The sequence below is a fragment of the Hemicordylus capensis genome, chromosome 2, assembly GCF_027244095.1.
Source record: "Hemicordylus capensis ecotype Gifberg chromosome 2, rHemCap1.1.pri, whole genome shotgun sequence".
Taxonomy (NCBI): Eukaryota; Metazoa; Chordata; class Lepidosauria; order Squamata; family Cordylidae; genus Hemicordylus; species Hemicordylus capensis.
Window position 1 is genome coordinate 246,290,290 of NC_069658.1, and position 20,367 is coordinate 246,310,656.

The 20,367-nt window shown below is 43.8% G+C and overlaps 1 protein-coding gene across 1 annotated transcript in view; it reads left to right on the forward strand.

Annotated features, from left to right (window-relative positions):
- LOC128343923 (uncharacterized) overlaps positions 1-18,472 on the forward strand; it is a 52,448-nt gene extending 33,976 nt beyond the window's left edge. Inside the window, exons 10-13 of the mRNA XM_053293355.1 lie at positions 1,604-1,834; positions 3,902-4,076; positions 12,878-12,910; positions 16,952-18,472. Of these exons, the coding sequence (XP_053149330.1) occupies positions 1,604-1,834; positions 3,902-4,076; positions 12,878-12,910; positions 16,952-17,466 (954 nt within the window). The 3' untranslated portion in view covers positions 17,467-18,472. The remainder of the gene's footprint in view (positions 1-1,603; positions 1,835-3,901; positions 4,077-12,877; positions 12,911-16,951) is intronic.
- Positions 18,473-20,367: the final 1,895 nt, after the last annotated feature.

Consider the following 20,367-nt stretch of genomic DNA (forward strand, 5'->3'; position numbering starts at 1 on the left):
CAGTGGAGCTTTTTTGAGTGGTTCAGGGCCTTCTATGTGAAGATCCCAAAGAGCATCGGACAGAACCCTCGGCAGCCCACTGTGACCAATTTGTATTACATTTTGAGCATAAAATCGCTCGCATCCGTTCTGATTCAGATGCTAGGATGTTTACGGCACTGGAACTGGATATTGCCAATGCACTGTCTGGACTTGTTGTATTGGATGGTTTTTGGACTGTGTTGCCTGAGGAGGTGGAGAGGCTGCTTGGAAGGCTGATGAGGCCTACCACATGTGTGCTTGACCTTTGCACTTCATGGCAGGTGAAGGCTTCTAGGGAGGGACTGGGTCCATGGGTGGTGGGGGTGGTGAATGCCGCTCTAAATCAGGGGGTGGTGCCCCCTCAGCTGAAGGAGGCAGTCATTGGGCCCCTCCTAAATAGGCCCTAATTGGACCCGGGTGACTTGAATAACTTTCGAGCAGTCTCTAACCTCCCCTTCTTGGGATATCTCTCCAGGTTGGGACTTGGATGCATGGTTGTATGGTGGCTCCGCTCCTACCTGGAGGGTGGTACTCAGAAGGTGGTGCATGCTGGGGGATGCCTGCTCCACCCTTTGGCCTATGGGGTGCCCCAGGGATCTATTCTGTCCCCTATGCTGTTTGCATGAAACCTCTGGGAGAGGTCATCTGAGGGTGTGGACTGCGGTGCCATCAATATGCTGATGACACCCAGCCTGACCTATCTTGTAAGTCAGCAGATACCAGGGAGGCAGTGGATGCTCTCAACTGGGGTTTGGAAGCTGTTCTGGACTGGATGGGGGCAAACAATTAGAAACTTAATCCAGATAAGAGGGAAGTGCTCAGGGTGGGTCAAACTGATCATCCGAGTAATGAGGTCAATCTGGTCTTGGATGGGGTCACACTACCTCTGAAAGACGAAGTCCGCAGCTTGGGGGTGTTTCTAGACCTGACATTATCCTTGGAGGCACAGGTGGTGGTGGTGTGCAGAAGTGCCTTTTACCAGCTATGGTTGGTAATCATGCTGCAACCCTACTTGCAGAAGTTGGACCTGACCTCAGTCACTCATGCTTTAGAAACATCCAGATTGGACTACTGCAATGCACTCTATGTGGAGCTATCCTTGAAGACAGTTCAGAAGCTTCAACTGGTCCAGGATGCTGCTGCAAGGATGCTTGTAGGCACGAGTCGCTAAACGAGTGTCACACGCATCCTGTGGCAGCTTCGTTGGATACTGTTCTGCTTCTGCACTAGATTCAAGGTGCTGGTCTTGACCTTTCAGGCTCTACATGGCTTGGGGCCAGGGTACCTGTCAGACCACATTCAACCTAATGAGCCTGCCAGGGCCCTCCACTCATCTCAGGCCCTGCTCATGGCCCCGCCACTAACAGATCCAGTTGGTGGGGAATAGAGATATGGCCTTTTCGGCTGTGGCCTCTCGGCTTTGGAACGCCCTCCCTGAACAACTCACTCAGGGTCAAGGCTAAATTTCAAAAGGGAGTTAGGCTCGCTTGTACCATTCTCATAAGTCGCTTTCTGACACTTCAGGGATTGACAGTATTCCTGACATCACTTGTTCTCTCCTCTTAAAATGTGCTTGTTCCAGGAGCAAACCAAAGCAGAGAAGCAGAAGACGATGGCTGAGTTCAGACAACTGCACAAGTTTCTGGAAAAACAAGAGAAAGGTTTGCTGGCCCAGATGGAAAAGCTGGAGAAGGAGATTGCAATCAAAAGGGATGAGCACCTGGCCACACTCTCCAAGGAGCTCTCCTGCTTGGCAAGTTTCATTCAAGAGATGGAGGAGAAATGTCAGCAGCCAGCGAGTGAACTTCTGCAGGTGAGGCCTGGTCCATGCATGCCCCAGCAGGAGGCAGGAGAACCTGGATGGGGGAGAATGCGAGGCACCACTTCAGACTGCAGGGCAGGGATCCATTTCGGAATTCTCTTCCACATTGAATGGGAAGATGACAACTTGCACATCGGAGAAAGAGGTCCTAGCCCAGCCCTCCCTGCTAGGGATGTGCACGAACCGGTTGGACCAGTTTGGGGGGTTTACCTTTAAGGAGCAGGGAGGGTGCTCTTCCCCCACCCCAGCCATGTTTCCCCTGCCAGTTGGTGTGGGGCAGCCTCATACCCTCTTGCCATGCTCTCAGTGTCAGACCAGAAGTGGCCGGTGTGTGTGCATAATTAACCTACTGCCAGGGAGACTGGAGCAGATTCCACCCCTGAGCAGGAAGTTGGCCTTGAAGACCTCCGAGGGGCCTGACAGCTCTCACATGCTCTGCTTCTAGGCTGCGGACGGGACAGGGAAGGGATGGCTCAAGGCTCCTCCATCACTCAGTACCTTCATATCTCCTCTGACCCCCATCATCACTGCTGCTAACTGAGCCAAGAGGCATCTTTGAAAAGTGGTGATTCTCTTTATTTTGCAGGGGGAGAGCAACTTGCCCTCTCCAGCCCCAGCACAGCATCCCTCCAGTGGCTGTTGCTGGTGTCTGTCTTATGTTGCTCTTTTAAGATTGTGAGCCCTTTGGGGACAGGGAGCCATTTATTTATTTATATCTATTTATTGATTTATATCTATACAAACTGCTTTGGGAACCGCCATTGAAAAGTGGTATTTAAATATTTGTCGTATTCTTAACTGCCATTTGCAAAGTTTCCCCATCCTTGGTTGGACAGCCTGGGTGTTTTCTCTTGGAAAGAAAGCTGGACACTGACAAAGGCTGCCTTTTGAACCTCTTCCTCCCCAATGGGACCAGCCACAAAGGGTCTGTTAGAATCCTCCCCTGATCTACCTCCGTTTCTAACTTCCACCTCCGTACTTTGGTTTCTGCTTTGACATCTGGAGGGAGGAGGAGGAGGAAGTGACAGCCTCCTTCCCTTTGTCTCCAGAGGGAGTGGCTCTGGCTTCTAATAAGGAGATGGCTTATTAACCAAAGTCTATAAGAAGAGCTTTGCTGGATCAGGCCAGCATCCTATTTCCTAAGCTCTTTGATGACATCACTAACTGAGTTCCTTCTTCTTTCTCTTCCCACCACTCTAGGATGTTAGAAGGACTTTACAGCTTCATGATGCTAGGCAGGGTCTAGATAGCATGTGATGAACCATTTCAGTCATCACATAACCCATCGGGCTCTGCGATTTGATTGGGCAGTCATCTGGTTTTCCCTTCCCAGTAGTTCAATCCAGTTCAATTCTAGTTCATAGAATTCTGTCTCTGCATGGTTAACAGAAGCTCTTCAAAAGGCCAACTATTGGAGAAGCTAAATTCTTCATTTACTTGCCCTACTTGACCCCTCTTAATCCTGCAGTAAAGCCTGCCATCTGGGAAAGGCCCCTATCTCTATCAGTGACACCCACAGAAAGGAAATGTCTGATGTGATGTCCTCGAGCTCAAAAGCTCCATGTCCCTTGCAAAGCAGAGCCCGTCAAGGCAGGGAAATGCTGAGCATGATGTCATAGGATGTTTAGGAAAAGGAGGAGGAATGACATGACAGCACACACAGGAGGAAATGTGAGGCTGCCGCTAGTTTGCCCTGCAAATGCCTCACTTGTGGGGTGCCAGCAGCCATCAATAGCAATAGCAATAGCACTTACATTTATATACCGCTCTATAGCTGGAAGCTCTCTAAGCGGTTTACAATGATTTAGCATATTGCCCCCCAACATTCTGGGTACTCATTTTACCCACCTCGGAAGGATGGAAAGCTGAGTCAACCTTGAGCCCCTGGTCAGGATCGAACTTGTAACCTTCTGGTTACAGGGCAGCAGTTTTACCACTGCGCCACCAGGGGCTCTTATGAGGGACAATTCCCTCCCCCGCCACCCGAAGCACCTCTATCCTTCACCTTCCTTTATCTTTGCTGTTTAATCGTCTTCCATTCCTCTGCTGTGCTTGTAGATTCTAAATGGGATGGATGAAGCAGTAACGTCTTTGCTCTCCACCAGGTGTGAGAAGGAGGAGAAGACGTATGAGAAGAAGAATCCAGTGGCTATTCCTCCTGCCCTGAAGTGGAGGATCTGGGACTTGTCTGACATAAGCACCTTTCTGGAGGATGTCATGAAGCAGTTCAAAGGTAATGAGGAATGGCCTAAAGAAGAGATGACCAATGATATATCATCTCAGGGTGTGCTGGGCGACCTGCTGCTGCCTGGAACAGCTTGCCGGTGAAGCCGGGACAGAGGTCAGCACCTACTAATTTAGGGTTCAAGGTGCCTCTTGCCGCCGTCCCCCTGGGGGCGCCCTCACTGGCCACTACTGCCCTAGCAGGAGCGCTGTTGCCCCAGAGCCCTAATACTTCTGAGTCCTGCCCCCACTCCAGAAGCACTCTGCAAGACTGGGAGGACATCCCTGATGGTCTGATTGCGGTACCAATAGCCATTTTTAACACATTGCTTTGGAATTAGGTCCATTTGTAGACCTGTCATGACTTGTAATGTATCATGGCCTGCAGAAATCAAGGTGAACTGGCCCCCCTGTGGCAGGGTTTCACCCACAGGAGCAAGGCAGGGTCAACAGGCTGAGGTCCTGCAGCTTCTTCTGTTGAGAAGGAGCATGAATGGAGGTCCAACAAGCCAGGGTCAAGAGCCCGTAAGCCAGGTCTATGCAGGAACAATGCGAGTCACAGTCAAATATGTGAGGGTCAAGACATGGTAAGCTGGGTACAAGCATAAGCAGGTGGGAGTCAAGTTCCAAGCAAGCCAAAGTCAAGCCAGTAATTTGGGTCTACTTGGGAGCAAGACTGTGTTGTTTCAGCAAAGTCCTGAAGCAGGCTGAGCCCTTTTGAAAGGTGAATGGATCTTGGCCATGCCCCTTTCTGTGGGGATCTGGAGAGCTTAGAGGGCCTGTGCCCTCTTCTTCAGACACAAGCTGTGGTGAGGCTGGGGAGTCCCCCTCTCAGCAGGAGGATGGTCTGCGGAGTCCTTTGAGTCTAAGGACACGGTCAAGGGTTTGTCCTCTCATCCTAGTGGAGGGGGTGGATCTGGCACAGCTGGGGCCTCCCATCCCAACTCATTCCCCCAACTGTCTCCTTCACCCCCTGGCTGAGATGTTTTGGGGCCCAGGGTTTCCTGTCATGACTCATCCCCCAAACTGTCCACATCACCCCCTGGATGAGGGGCCTCAGAACTCAGGGTCATGATGCAAGTAAGATTTGTAGTGGAAAATGGCTTGAAGGGGATGTAATTAACTTTATAACTATGACTACAAATATTTATATACTGCTTTTCAGCAAAAGCTTCCAAAGCAGTTTACATGGAAATAAATAAATAAATAAATAAATAAATAAATAAATGGCTCCCTGTCCCCAAAGGGCTTGCAATCTAAAAAGAAACATAAGATAGACACCAGCAACAGCCATTGGAGAGTTGCTGTGCTGGGGATGGATAGGGCCAATTGCTCTCCCCAGCTAAATAAAGAGAATCACTTTTCTCAGTTAGCTGATCTAAATTATGATGTATTGTTACTAGCTCCTTTCCTTAATCCCATGTTTTTAAAAATACTTTTAACCCTTTTATTTGTGGAGATAAAAGGAAAAACCTGAAGGTGATCCCGCCAAACTCTTTGTTTTCCAGCGTTTCCCCCCCCACTCAAATTCAATTTTTATTGATTTTAATAATAATAATATTAACATTCATAACAAATAAACAAAATTGGACTTCCCGCTCACATCTCTTTGTGAATCATCAGCTATAAAATTTACCCTTGCTATAATAATAATTCAGAATGTAAATTTAAACCCTTACAAACACAATTAATCTACCCAACCTGCAATTATTATTAAATTTCAAACCCTGCTGTAAAATCCATAGTAGGAAAATAGTTCTTTAAATACAACAAAAATGGTTTCCAATCTTCTTTAAAACATTCTAAGTTTTGATCTTTTATCAATGTTGTAAGTTTTACCATCTCCGCATATTCCAAAATTTTTATCAGCCAATCGTCTTTTGAAGGCAGTTCAGTACTCTTCCATTTCTGTGCATATATTGTTCTGGCCGCCGTAGAAGCGTACATAAAAAATGTTAAATTAGTTGTAGAAATTACACCTTGTGTTGTTCCCAGCAGGAAGGATTCTGGCTTCTTAGGAAATGTCATTTTAAATATTTTCTTTAACTCATTATATATCATATCCCAATAGGCCTTAGCCTTCCCACAGGTCCACCACATATGGAAAAAAGTACCTTCAGAATGTCCACACTTCCAACATTTGTTTGGAACATTTTTATACATTAATGCCAATTCTTTTGGTGTCAAATACCATCTATACATCATTTTATAGTAATTTTCTTTTAAATCATAACATGCAGTAAATTTTAAATCAGTTTTCCATAATTTTTCCCAGGCTGCCATTTCTATATTACACCCCACATCTTGAGCCCACTTTACCATGGTCGTTTTAACCACTTCATCTCTTGTCTCTCCAAAAGCAAAAGCTTATACATTTTAGAAACTAATTTTTCATCATTTTCACATAGTTCCTTCTCATAGCTCGACATCTGATCCTCAAATCCAACTTTAAGATCCTTCTTATATATTTCATTTAACTGGTGATACTGAAACCAATCTCTGACCAAATTTTGTACTTCAGTTAAACTCTTTAACTTACAGTCCTTTTCCTGAAAATGTAACAAATCCCTATAGGTACCCCATTGCAGTTGCATATTTACTTCTTTACGTGTTAGAGCTTCAATCGGAGATACCCATAACGGAGTTTTAGGTTCCAACCATTTTTTATATTTTAGCCACACCCTCATTAGACTCCTTCTCACATAGTGGTTCAAAAAATCTTTATGTATTTTACTTTTTTCATACCACAAATATGAATGCCATCCAAACCTTCTATCAAATCCTTCCAAGTCAAGTATTCTAGGGTTTCTTAATGTTATCCATTCTTTTAACCACGTCAAACAAACAGCATCAAAATACAACCTTAAGTCCGGTAAAGTAAGATCACCTCTTTCCTTTGCATCTGTTAAATTCTTAAAATTAATTCTTGGTCTTTCCCCTTGCCGAACAAACTTAGTTATATCCTTCTTCCATTGCTTAAAACAAGTTAAAGTGTTGATTATAGGGATAGTCTGAAAGAGAAATAACATTTTAGGCAAGACATTCATTTTCACCATTGAGATTCTTCCCATTAAAGACAAATTCATATTAGACCATCTTTGTAAATCAATTTTCACTGTATTCCATATTTTAACATAATTAGTTGTAAACAACAAAGAATTGTTGTTTGTTAGCCAGACCCCCAAGTATTTGATTTTCTTCTCCACTTTCAGTTCACTTATTTCAGAGAATCTGTCCTTAGATTTCTGATCCATATTTTTATTCAGAACCTTGGTTTTGGCCTTGTTTATACAAAATCCAGCCAACTGGCCAAATTGTTGTATTTTTTCCAAGAGTCTTCCAATCTTGTCCATTGGGTTTTCTAAAAAAACCACAACATAATCCGCAAAGGCTCTCAATTTGTAGTCTTGTTTCCCAATTTTGGGGCCTAATCTTCTCTAATACTTCTACAAAGCACTTCTAGGACCAATATAAAAAGCAATGGGGAAAGTGGACATCCTTGTCTGGTCCCTTTTTGTATTTTACAATTATCTGATAATTCCCCATTTACAATAATCTTAGCATATTGCTCCGAATAAATTGTCTTAATTGCCCTAATAAAATTGTTGCCAACAGCCATTACATCTAATAATCTCCACATAAATTGCCACGAAACATTATCAAAAGCTTTCTCTGCATCCAAAAAAGCATCGCCATCTGTTTATCATTATGTTTTTCATAATACTCCAATACATTCAGAACCGTTCTCATATTATCTCTCAATTGTCTCTTTGGCAAGAAGCCAGCTTGATCTTCATGAATAAAATGTCTTAATATAACCTTCATTCTTCTTGCCAAAATGGCAGCAAAAAGTTTATAATCATTATTTAAAAGTGAGATTGGTCTATAATTTTTAATTAGCGTTAGGTCTTGATCCGGTTTTGGGATTACTGCAATGTTTGCATACTTCCACGAATCCGGCATAATCCCTTTTTGCAAAATGTCATTCATAGTCCATTGCAGAGGCTGTAAAATTTGATCTTTGAATGATTTGTAATACAAAGCTGACAATCCATCAGGTCCTGGGGCCTTATTGGCCTTGCTTTGATTTATTGCTTCTGTTATTTCCATGATTGTTATCGGAGCATTCATAATTTCTGTATGTTCCTTAGAAAGTTTTGGAATATTTTTGCTCAATTTTTTTGTCTTCAACTATTTTACCTTTATATAATTCTGAATAGTATTTTTAAAAATTCACTTCTTATTTCCTTACCATCATAAGAGAGCCCATTTTTTGTAAGTATTTTGGATATGTAATCCCCCCCCCCATCAGATCTAATTTTCCAAGCCAACAACTTGCCTGGTTTATTTGCTAACTCAAATGCCCTTTGCTTAGCATACTTCACGTTCCGTTCAAGTTCATTTGCTACTAACATAGAAAGTTGTTGTTGTAACATTTTGATAGCTTGAGTGACCGTCTTCTTATCTTTGGCCTATAATAATTCTCTTTCCTTTTTGGAGATCTACATCAATAATGTCTCTTTTTTCAATCCTCTTTGCTTTTTAAAATATGCATTTTGCTGTATAAAAAAACCTCTCATAACCGCTTTGCTTGCATCCCAGATTATTTTATTGTCCATTCCTTGATTTAAATTCAATTCAAAATAATCCTTTAACTTCTTTTTAGCTTTCTCCACATCTGTTTTTTTCAAGAGGTATTCATTCAATCTCCAACGAAATGAAGTCGTTCCTTTCTTCTTCCATGTAAAACAAATTGGATTGTGATCTGAAAAGGTCCTGGGTTCCATTCTTTTCATACATGGTATAATAGCTTTAGATGTCCAAACCATATCTATCCTTGAGTGTGATTGATATCTTTCAGAGAAGTAAGTATATTCTTTTGCATTTGAGTTTTTAATTCTCCACAAATCATAAAGGTCCATGTGTTCTGCTAAATCAAAGAATGCTTTAGGGAGTTTGCCTTGTAAATTCCTTTCCGATATATCAGATTTTCTGTCCAAAGATGTAGAAACACCATTAAAGTCTCCCAGTATAATCAAGTTAACATTCGATAACTCAGCCATCTTCTGGTCCAAATAATTATAAAATTTAACTTTCATTTCATTAGGAGCATAGATTCCAATTATCACCGTTTTAATTCCAGAAATTAAAATTTCCAAGGCTTGTAGCCTACCTTCATCATCTTTGAAAATGAATTTGGGTTCAAATTGTTGTTTGACATAAAATACTACCCCTCTTTTTTTTTTCTTATCTGATGAAACAAATTCTTGTCCTAAAGCCTTGTTGACCAAAATTTTTCTATCTTGCTTTCTAATATGTGTCTCCTGTAAACACACAATGTCCAAATTTTGTTTCTTAAGAAAATGAGACTCTATTTCTTTTTGCTTTGGTGTGTAACCCATTAATGTTCCAAGAAAGAATCCTGTGGTCTCGTAATTTGTAAGCCATCTGGTCTAATTAGAATTATGTGTTGAGGGAGCTGGATGCTCAGAAGATAATTTTTTTTTGTATTTCCGCCAGAATTCTTGCGCTTTGAGGAGCTCAGTGAATCTATTCTTCTTACCCTTATAAAAAAAGGAAACTTCCTCAGGTATTTCCCACCTAAAGCGTATTCCATTGGCACTCAAAGCATCTGTCAGAAATTTGTAATCCTTACATTTTCTTAGAATTCTGGCTGGTATTTCTTTCAAAAAATTTATCTGCTGGGTTTCAATAGTAAGGGCTGTAACAAAATGGGCTTGAACAATTCGCTCAGTGATTGATTTTGAACTAAATTGCACCAAACAGTCCTTAATTAATTTATTCCTTGTAGCAAAGTCCGAATTTAAACGAAAAGCTACCTCAATCTGTGCATCCATCTCTTCAGCTGAGATTCCCAAAAGTGATGCAAGCTCCTCCCCAAGTAATTTTTTGATGTCTTGACCAGCTTTTTCTGGAATACCTCTAAACCTTAAAAATCTCTCTTTTTGTCTAAGTTCCAACAGTGCCATTTGGTCTAATAATTTTTCCTTGTCATCTTTCAGTGACCCCACTTCATTCTCCAAAGTGTCAACCCTTGTTTTAAATTCTTTATTGTCTTGTGCTAATTTCTTAACTGTTTCTTCTATATTTGATGTTCTATCATTTAATGTCTGTGTATCTTGTCTGATTTGTTGTATATTCTGTTTCACTTGTAGCATATCACAACTGACTTGTTGAAGAGTGGTTGCATTTGTTTCCAGTAGCTGTTTCATATCTGATAATGTCTGATCCAAATCTATAGGCATTTTGGCTTCCCCCACACCTGGACTTGGAAGGGAAAGTTTCCTAGGCTGTGAATGTATCTGACTTTGCTGTGGTTTTTTTTTTTTTTTTTTTGCATTGTTTCCCACCCACCCCCACCTTTCGTAGTATAGAGGGGGGAAAGAATAGAACACTTTCACAACAGGGTTTAATGTCCTTGATCTCGAGAGATAAAGTAAAAGCCTGTGGTTATTTTCCAAATATAATCAGTTCCACACCACAGCTCATATCACTGGCAGTTGAGTTTTCTCACGGTAGTGTGAAACGCCTCTTTACTTTAATTGGCTGACTTAATGATGGACAAATTCAATGGCAAACAGCAAAACGCCTCTTCCATAAACTTTTTCAAACATCAGTAAAAAGAAAAAAAATGGTAATTCCCACTAATAAGATATTTTTCCAGGTTTTAAAACTTTTAAAATCAATTCAGCTCTTGAATTCCAGTATTTAACAAGAAGATTGAGTTCCCCTCCTTAATTTATAGTCAAAGAAAACATACAGCCGCGTCTTGAGTTCTGTAATATCTTTCCAGCAAAAGCAGGGAGAATTCCAGCAAGTTGTCGTTAATCACGTTGAAAGGTGAGCTTCTTGAACTTTAAGTAATTAATTAAATCCAAACCGTAGAGATTGGGTGCCAGCCGGCTTCAGTCAAAAAGATTTCCGATGGAGGAGTAAGCTTGATTGGACCCAGCCCCCACCGCTCAACCTAAGACAGAACTGCGTTCTCCAACACAGCTCTAAATTAAGGAGCCGGCTCAGGGGGAAACAGAGGACTATCTTGAAGTCCAGACCCTTTAATCCAGGGTGGCGGGGGGGGGGGTGTTGAAGCCTCAAAACCCCCTTAATTTCTCCTCCTCTGTCTCCTCTGTCAAGAAGCGTGCAGCCGCATTGGCAGTCCAACCGGAAGTCCACTGTTTTCCAGTGTTCCTGCCAATGAGTGAAAAGACCCTGTGGTAACTGGCAAGCCCAAGGTTTTATTGATCTAGTCAAATGTTTCATAGAATTCAATTACTTCCCACATACAAGTCCACTGTAGTTTCTTTCTACCAGTTCTGCACAATTCCCTCACCCTACTCCAATTCATATATCCTTTGGGCTCCTCACCACAGCATTTCTGGTTTGTAACATGGAGTGCTTGTCACCTCCTAATTAGGATTGTACAGGTGAAACTTGGAAAATTAGAATATCGTGCAAAAGTCCATTAATTTCAGTAATGCAAATTAAAAGGTGAAACTGATATATGAGACAGACAAAGCGAGATAAGTCAAGCCTTAATTTGTTATAATTGTGATGATCATGGCATACAGCTCATGAAAACCCCAAATCCACAATCCCAGAAAATCAGAATATTACATGGAACCAAGAAGACAAGGATTGTAGAATAGGACAATATCGGACCTCTGAAAAGTATACAGTGTACTGTGCTTGATTGGCCAGCAAACTCGCCTGACCTGACCCCATAGAGAATCTATGGGGCATTGCCAAGAGAAGGATGAGAGACATGAGACCAAACAATGCAGAAGAGCTGAAGGCCGCTAATGAAGCATCCTGGTCTTCCATAACACCTCATCAGTGCCACAGGCTGATAGCATCCATGCCACGCCGCATTGAGGCAGTAATTGCTGCAAAAGGGGCCCAAACCAAGTACTGAATACATATGCATGCTTATACTTTTCAGAGGTCCGATATTGTTCTATTCCACTGCAGTTGGTCTAGAAAATGGCATCCAGGTTGGACTCTGGGTCATCTCGGAGAGACCGTATCACTCCTATCTTAAAAGATCTACTCTGGTTGCCTATAAGTTTCTGGGTAAAATATGAGCCTTTGATTATAACCTATAAAGCCCTAAACAATATCGGCCCTGGGTATTTAAGAGAAAGTTTTCTTTGCTATGAACCACACCGCCCACTGAGATCATCTGGAGAGATTCGTCTGCAGTTGCTACCGGCTCATCTGGTGGCTACTCAGGGACGGACCTTTTCCATTGCTGCCCTGAAGCTTTGGAACATGCTTCCTGCTGAAATAAGAGCCTCCCCATCTCTTACAACTTTAAAAAAGGCAGTCAAGACACATTTTTTGACCAAGGCTTTTGATTAGATATTATTTTAATAGTGGTGTTAATAGTTTTAACATTTTAAACTTTAAATTGTTGTAATATTTTAACCTTTTTATTTGTTGTTTTTATTGTTTCATTGTAAACAAGCAGCTGCCTGGATAGTGATGGGGACGGGGCAAGAAAATGGCGGCATAGGCAGGCGTGGAGGTAAAGTGCCGGGCAGGCTGGCCAGCAAGGAAAAGCAGACTGGGAGGGGGAGAATGGACTGGGGCTGAAGGGAGGGGGGAATGAAGATGGGGAGGAGAGACAGGGAGAACTAGGGGCACAGATGCTCTGTGCCGGATCAGCTAGTTTTAGCTATTTCATGACTATTTCTCCAGGAGTTCCAATGACCCGGCTACTCAAGGAAAGTGAATTCGTTATCAGCATGATGATATGATGATGATTAATATCTGTTCCCTTTGCATCCCCAGACACTCTAGTATCTGGACCTCCACTGCAGAAAGGTAAATATGGAGAACCAATCAAGGCAGAAACAACCACAGGTTTCAGAGGGCCCTCAGCAAATTGCCCATGATGGGTCCCGAAGTACCGGGGTGGGCTCCAAGAATGACCAACCCCCACAGACACAAAGGTTGTGGGCACAGATGGTCTTGAGGATCTGGGATGTGCCGCATTAAATAGAGTCAATACAGACATGAAGAGCAAAATGGTAATCTTTATACTAGCAAAGATGAGGTTTGGTTCTAAGTAAGAATCAGTAGAAGCCAAATTGGTGAGTTTAGTGAAAGGCATGTGTCAGGCTCTCGGTCACACACAATCTCATACACAGTATTTTATACACCACTATATGCTCAAGGAAAGGAATGTGCTCAACCCACTGACCTGTAGATACTACATTTTGCATTGACAATCCTGCCAATCCTGGCAACGCAGAGTGGGAGGGAGATTGGGCAGGCTGCGGGTGGCTGCAGCACTCAGATGCCACCTTCACCACAGTCATGCTCAGCTGCCTGGCACAGCACGGGCCAGTGGCACAGCCACCAGACCACCCAGGACAGACTAAGGAGGATTTGGGAGCCCCAGGGTGAGTGGAGGTCATGAACTTCCACCTGGAAGACGAGGGGGTAAGAGCACCTCTGTCCAAGTTCCCCATAAGAACAGCCCTGCTGGATCAGGCCCAAGGCCCATCTAGTCCAGCATCCTGTTTCACACAGTGGCCCACCAGATGCTGCTGGAAGCCACAGCCAGGAGTTGAGGGCATGCCCTCTCTCCTACTGTTGCTCCCCTGAAACTGGTACTCAGAGGTTCCTGCCTGTGAGGCTAGAGGTGGCCTATCGCCATCTGACTAGTAGTCGTTGATAGACCTCTCCTCCATGAAGTTATCCAAGCCCCTCTTAAAACCATCCAGGTTGTTGGCTGTCACCACATCCTGTGGCAGAGAATTCCACGAGTTGATTATGCATTGTGTGAAAAAGCACCTCCGACTCTTGGTCCTAAATTTCCCGGCAATCAATTTCATGGGATGACCCCTGGTTCTAGTGTTATGTGTGAGAGAGAAGAATTTCTCTCTATCCACTTTCTTCACACCATGCATGATTTTATAGAACTCTATCATGTCTCCCCGCAGTCGTCTTTTTTCTAAACTAAAAAGCCCCAGGTGTTGTATCCTTGCCTCATAAGAAAGGTGCTCTAGGCCCCTGATCATCTTGGTTGCCCTCTTCTACACCTTTTCCAGTTTTACAATGTCCTTTTTTAGATGTGGTGACCAGAATTGTACGCAGTACTCTAGGTGTGGCTGCACCATAGTTTTGTATAAGGGCTTTATAATAGCAGTTTTATTTTCAATCCCCTTCCTAATGATCCCTAGCATGGAATTGGCCTTTTTCACAGCTTCTGCACATTGAGTCAACACGTGGTGTAGTGGTTAGAGTGCTGGACTAGGACCGGGGAGACCCGAGTTCAAATCCCCATTCAGCCATAAAACTAGCTGTGTGACTCTGGGCCAGTCACTTCTCTCTCAGCCTAACCTACTTCACAGGGTTGTTGTGAAAGAGAAACTCAAGTATGTAGTACACCACTCTGGGCTCCTTGGAGGAAGAATGGGATATAAATGTAAAAATAACAATAATAATAATTCAACGAGCAGTACACCATGACCCCAAGATCCCTTTCCTGGTCAGTCACCAACAGTTCAGATCCCATCAGCGTATACTTAAAGCTGGGTTTTTTTGTCCCACTGTGCATCACTTTACACTTGCCATCATTGAACCACATTTGCCATTTTGTCGCCCATTCACCCAGTTTGGAAAGATACTTTTGGAACTCCTCACAATCCATTTTGGATTTCACTATCTGAAAGAGTTTGGTATCGTCTGCAAATCTGGCCACCTCGCTGCTTACCCCTCCTTCTAGATCATTTATGAATCAATTAAAAAGCCCTTCAACTTCTACATAGACCTGCAAGGAGAGGCCATCTGAGGTTTGAACAATGTTAGAAGGCTGATAACATCCAACTCCATCTCACTATGCCATTCGATCCAGGGAAGGTGGTGATCACTTTAATTAATGCCTGGAGGAAGTGATGGTCTGAGACTTATTCCAGACTAGACAGAGGTGCTTTTGGTCAGTGGGAGAGCTGATGCAGGAAGAAGGGTTTAGCCTTTTCTGGACAGGGGAGCACTCCCTCTGCAAGAAGAGAGGAACCCTCTGGGGGAAATCCTGGACTTGGCTTTGCTCCTGGAAGCCCACTTGTCAGATGTGACCACGATTGCCTGGCATGAGCCCTCTGGCACTGATCACCCCAAATAACCACTAGGGGCATTGGGAGTAGAGATAGTCACTCCTGCATGAGTGTCCAGGGCATGCTGGAGAGACCCTCAAGCCGGGAGGCTGCTTTTCAGCCTCCTCATGAGTTGCCATGCCATGCAACTCATGAGCAGAAAAACCGGATTTGCGGAGCGCTCGCTCCGCAAACCCGGTTTAACTGCCGGGCTACTTAAGCGGGTGACCCACTTAAGAACCACTGGGCTCACAGCCGAGCCTGGTGGTTCTCAAGATGGGAGGAAATCGGGCTAGCCTCCGCTAGCCCGATTTCCTCCCATTGTGTGAATAGCCTCAGGGTCTCCTTCTCTTTCCTGCTTTCTCTCTGCTTCTATGACCCCTCCACCTTGATAGAAAAATATTCAGGAACTTTCTGGGAGAGTAACTTCCTTCCTCTTCTTCCCAGAACTCTGTCTGACTACCATGTAGGTAGCAGCGAGGGTTTAGGTCTTGCTTACCACCATGTACTTCTAAATAAAGTAGATTAGTTTAACCTTAAATCAGTCTTCATGCTTATTGTTTACAAGTTGTTGCCTCTGAGACCTTGTTAGTTTTTGATGTAATGGGAGTGAGTTCGCTCCTGAAATACACTGCGCACTCCCCCCCCCCCATATCTATCTCCTGCCCACAATACCTAACAGGTTTGGGCACCCTAGGCTCAGGTTTTTAGATACTATTACTGTAACAAACCCCACCCAACCTCACAAAGTTCATGGCTTGGTCACAGTCTGCAATGCGTTTTATGTGAGGCTGTCCTTTAAAAGTCTTTGGAAGCTTAAATTGCTGCAAAACGTGACAGCCAGTCCTATCAGGCCTGGAACATATTAGGACTATCTTGTTGTCTTTGCACTGAATGCAAGTTTATTCCCAGGTTCATTCAAAGATCTGTACAGAATGTCTAAAGCCCTAAACAACAAGAACCCGTCTTCATCTGAATCTATCCAACATAGTTGCAACTACAACTACACATATTGATATACCGCTTTTCAATAAAAGTCAAAGCAGTTTACTTAGAAAAATAAACCAAAGTTGCTCCCCTGTCCCCAAAGGACTCACAGGCTAAAAAGAAACACCAAGTAGACACCAACAACCACCACTGATGCTGTGCTGGGTTTGGAGAGGGACAGTTGCTCCCCGCCCCCCATTCAATGCAAGAGAATCATCACTTTCAATGGTGCCTCTTGACTCAGTTAGCAGGAATCAGTGCTAGTAAGTTCCTCAGCCTTGTCCAAAGTGTGGGGGAAAGGGGGGGGGATTCTTGCCCTGGGCCCTCCAAGTCCTGAATAGACACTTATAAGGGTATTTTCTCATTGACAACATTTATAGCTGCCCTTCCTCCAAGGAGCACAAGGTAGTCTAGATTGTTTTTCTTCTCTCTTTTATTTCCACAACAATCCTGGGAGGCAGATTAGGGGGACGGAGAACGTCTAGCTAAGAGTCATTCAGTCAGCTTCATGGCTGATCAGGGGAGGAGGATTTGAATCCAGATCTCCCCAGTCCTCCTCCAGCTCTCTAACCACTACACCACGTTGGCTCAGGGGATGTACTCCTAGTTTCCCTTCCCAAGAAAGAAGAAAACATTCTTGGAGGGTGGTCGTGATTTAGTAAGAATCACGACTAAGAAAGGGCCTGTGGACCTTGGTTCCAAATCATTTAAGAACCTTGTAAGGCCCCTGGCGTCCATCCATCTGTTAGCTGACTCTGTTTCTGCTCCCTTCTTACAGCAAACGTCATTTTGGATCCGGACACAGCACATCCCAGCCTCATCGTGTCCGAGGATCGTAAAAGCCTGACATATGGAGACAAAGATCAAGCTCTGCCCCAGAATCCTGAGAGATTCGACAGCTGTCCTTGTGTGCTGGGATGTGAGGGATTCACAGTGGGCAAACATTCCTGGGAGGTCACTGTGGGAGGTGAGGGAGGGTGGGCTGTGGGGGTTGCCAGCAAGTCTGTGAAGAGAAAGGGTTGGTTCGTATTAAGTCCTGAGGAAGGGATCTGGGCTGTAGGGAAATGTGCAGGTCAATGCAGGGCTCTCACCCCCCCTGTATACCCTCCTCTGTCCCTGTGTGGGGCGTTGAAGAGGCTCCGAGTGTCTCTGAATTGTGCTGGGCCGCGACTGACTTTTTCCGATGCTGACACAGCAGCCCCACTCTACACTTTCTCAGGAGCCTCCTTCACCAGAGGGACCGTTTGGCCCTTCTTTTATGTGGATGAAAAGAATGCCACCCTCTCCCTCTGAGGCAGCCACATGATCTTCCTCACAGGCCCAGCTAGTTTCGTTCTCCAGACCAGGGCAATTAAGAAGAAATCAAAGCTTTTTAGACCAGGAGCCCCTTTTCTGGCTTCCTCTCACTTCTGCCAAAGCTAAAAAAAGAAGTCTAAATCTCTCCCCCCCCACTATCCAGTCTCCCCTTTCCTAAGAAACTATTTCTTAAAGACACAGTCGTTCATTCATGGTTGTAAACATCACAGTTTAACTGCATGGTGGAAGAAAAGAAGGATATAAAGGTAACAAGCAAAATAAATTACACCGCAAACCCTTCTCAGAAAAGGCAAAAGTCTGTCAATGGGTATCTCTTCAGTCCTGGTTCCCACCTCCCTATTCTTCTCCCCTCAGGTCCCAAGATACCCACCTCAGTACGGTGTGGTCTGGACAGTTCACTTGGATTTGTTGATTAAAAAAAACAAATCAACCCAAAACATATTTATCATGGATCCCTGATCAGGAGGCTGATGTGACATTTCAGGCAGAATCCCTCTCTTCCCAAATCTCTGGCCCCAGCTGGTGCAGAATGCTGAAGTCAGAGTGCTGGCAGGGGCCCTTTTTTAGAGAACGTCATTACGGTGGTGATTAACTTCGATTGTAAGCACCTTGAGGCAAGGACTTGGCATCCTATTCTTATGTTGTATGATTCATGTCGATGTTGCTTTTTAAAAATAAAATGTGGTGGTATTTTACAATTGTGATGTTAACCCCTTGGGCATTTTACTGAAATGGAAAAGCAAGAAATACAAGTATAAGTGCTAGAGGATGTGATGGCCACTAGCTTAGATGGCTTTAGAAATGGATGAGTCCAATTCTTGTGGTTAGAGTGTTGCACGAGGACTGGGATGACCTGGGTTTAAATCCTCATTTGGCCATGACGCTCACTGGGTTACTTGGGGCCAGTCACGTATCTCTCAGCCTAACCTACCTCAAAGGGTTGTTGTGAGGAGAAAAATAACCATGAACATCTCTCTGTGCTCCTCAGAGGAAGAGCGAGATATAAATGTAATAACTAAATAAATTTAAATTAATATTAATAGTCATGCTTGTTCAATGGAACCTCCATGTATTAAGGCAGTATATCCTTGAATACCAATTGCTGGGGGCCACAGTGGTAGCAAACAGTTGCGGTTATGCCCTACGTCGGGGCTTTTCAAGGGCCTCTGGTTGGCCACTGTAGAAAGCAGGATGTTTCCCAAGATGGACTTGGTTTGATCCAGCAGATTCTCCTTACGTTAACTCCCACTTAGGAATGTGCATGGACTGTTTTGTGGGGCCCTGTCAAAAATTGAGCTGATTTCGGACCAGACTGTGTGGCCTGAACCGGCTCGAGCAAATGGACATGAACTGGTCTGCCGGTGAGGGTGACACTGGTGGGGCCCGGAGAGGGTCTTTGAAACAGTAAGGATTAAAGCATGATTAACGCGAGTGGCCTCTCTGAGAAGAACTGGACTGAAGAGTGACTCCGGCCCGGTGGTGGCAGCACTTGCAGGTTGCTACTCATGAATTGGCGAACAGACATCTCTCGATTCTGCTCTACGCTGACGATATGGTCTTGATAGCACAGACCCCAACTGGGTTGAGGCGGGCCCTTGCTTCATTAAATGCTTATTGTGCAGCAGAGAGGCACTTTAGAAGTTAAATAACTACTCGAAAATGAAGGTGATGGTCTTCACTAAAGGACCCAAGCCTCACTTATGGCGTATGAATGGTCATATAATTGAACAAGTGAGAACCTTCAAATATCTTGGTGTTGTTTTTCACTCCGCTGTAGACCGAAGAGCACACCTCAATTATGCAACCCAAGATGCCCAAGAATCAGCCAATACTATCAGTCCTTCCATTTTACCAGGGGTGCTTGCTTTATTTTATCTTATCTTATCTTATCTTAATTAACCATATTTGTATACCACCCCAAACCAAGATCTCAGGGCGGTTCACAACAAAGCAGAAACAAAACCTTAACAGAAACAAAACATTTTTCCAGCTGCTAGAAAACGTTTTACAGCTAAATTTTACCCGCAGCTTCTATATGGTGCCCAATTGGGCCCTTTTGAGAACTTCACCCCGTTGGAAGTAATGCAAACTAAATTCTTGAGAGCTCTTTCTCAGTTTCCTTGTAGTGTTCCCAGTACTGCTCTCAGACGTGAGGCAGGTGTCTTTAAGATAGAAAGGAGACATTGGCCGAGCATCATTCTGTTTTGGCTGAAGCTGATCTTCTCCCAAGTGGCCTTGGCTCCTTTAACACTTACAGACAGCTACTCCTCGAAATGGAAGGTGGCACTAAAATCCCAGATACAACTTTATGGTCTCCCCCAAGAAGAGCTCATTCTGATGGGGTCTGACCAAGCCACGCGGGTTATTAAACAGTGTGTCCTAGAAACAGAACTGCAAGATGAATGAGCCAAGTTGCCGAGGGGGTTGCATACAGGCAATCAGTCCTTAAATAAGAGGCCTGCATAATATCTAAACATCTTGTTAAGAGCAAAATTCAGGAGAGCCATGACTCTCGCTCGCCTAAATGCACACCCCACTGCAGTTCTAGAGGGGAAGTTCTAAAAGCTACCATATTCAGCTCATTTATGCCTATGTAGTTCGGGTGATATAGAAACCACAGCACACATGTGATTCTTTACTGTACTTTTTACCAAGATATTTGTCTAAATTTTATTTCCCCATCAAAGAAGTTTCCTGGCCCCACTGATGAGTTTTATTTAGACTATCTGCTGTCCAAGTTTAAAGAAACAGTTTTTGGCAATGTGGCCAAGCTTCGTTACATTGTTTGTAACAATGTAACATTCGTTACATTTCACAAAGAATTTATTACTTAATTGGATGTTACTATGTATTGTTTGTTTTATGCTGGTCAATGAC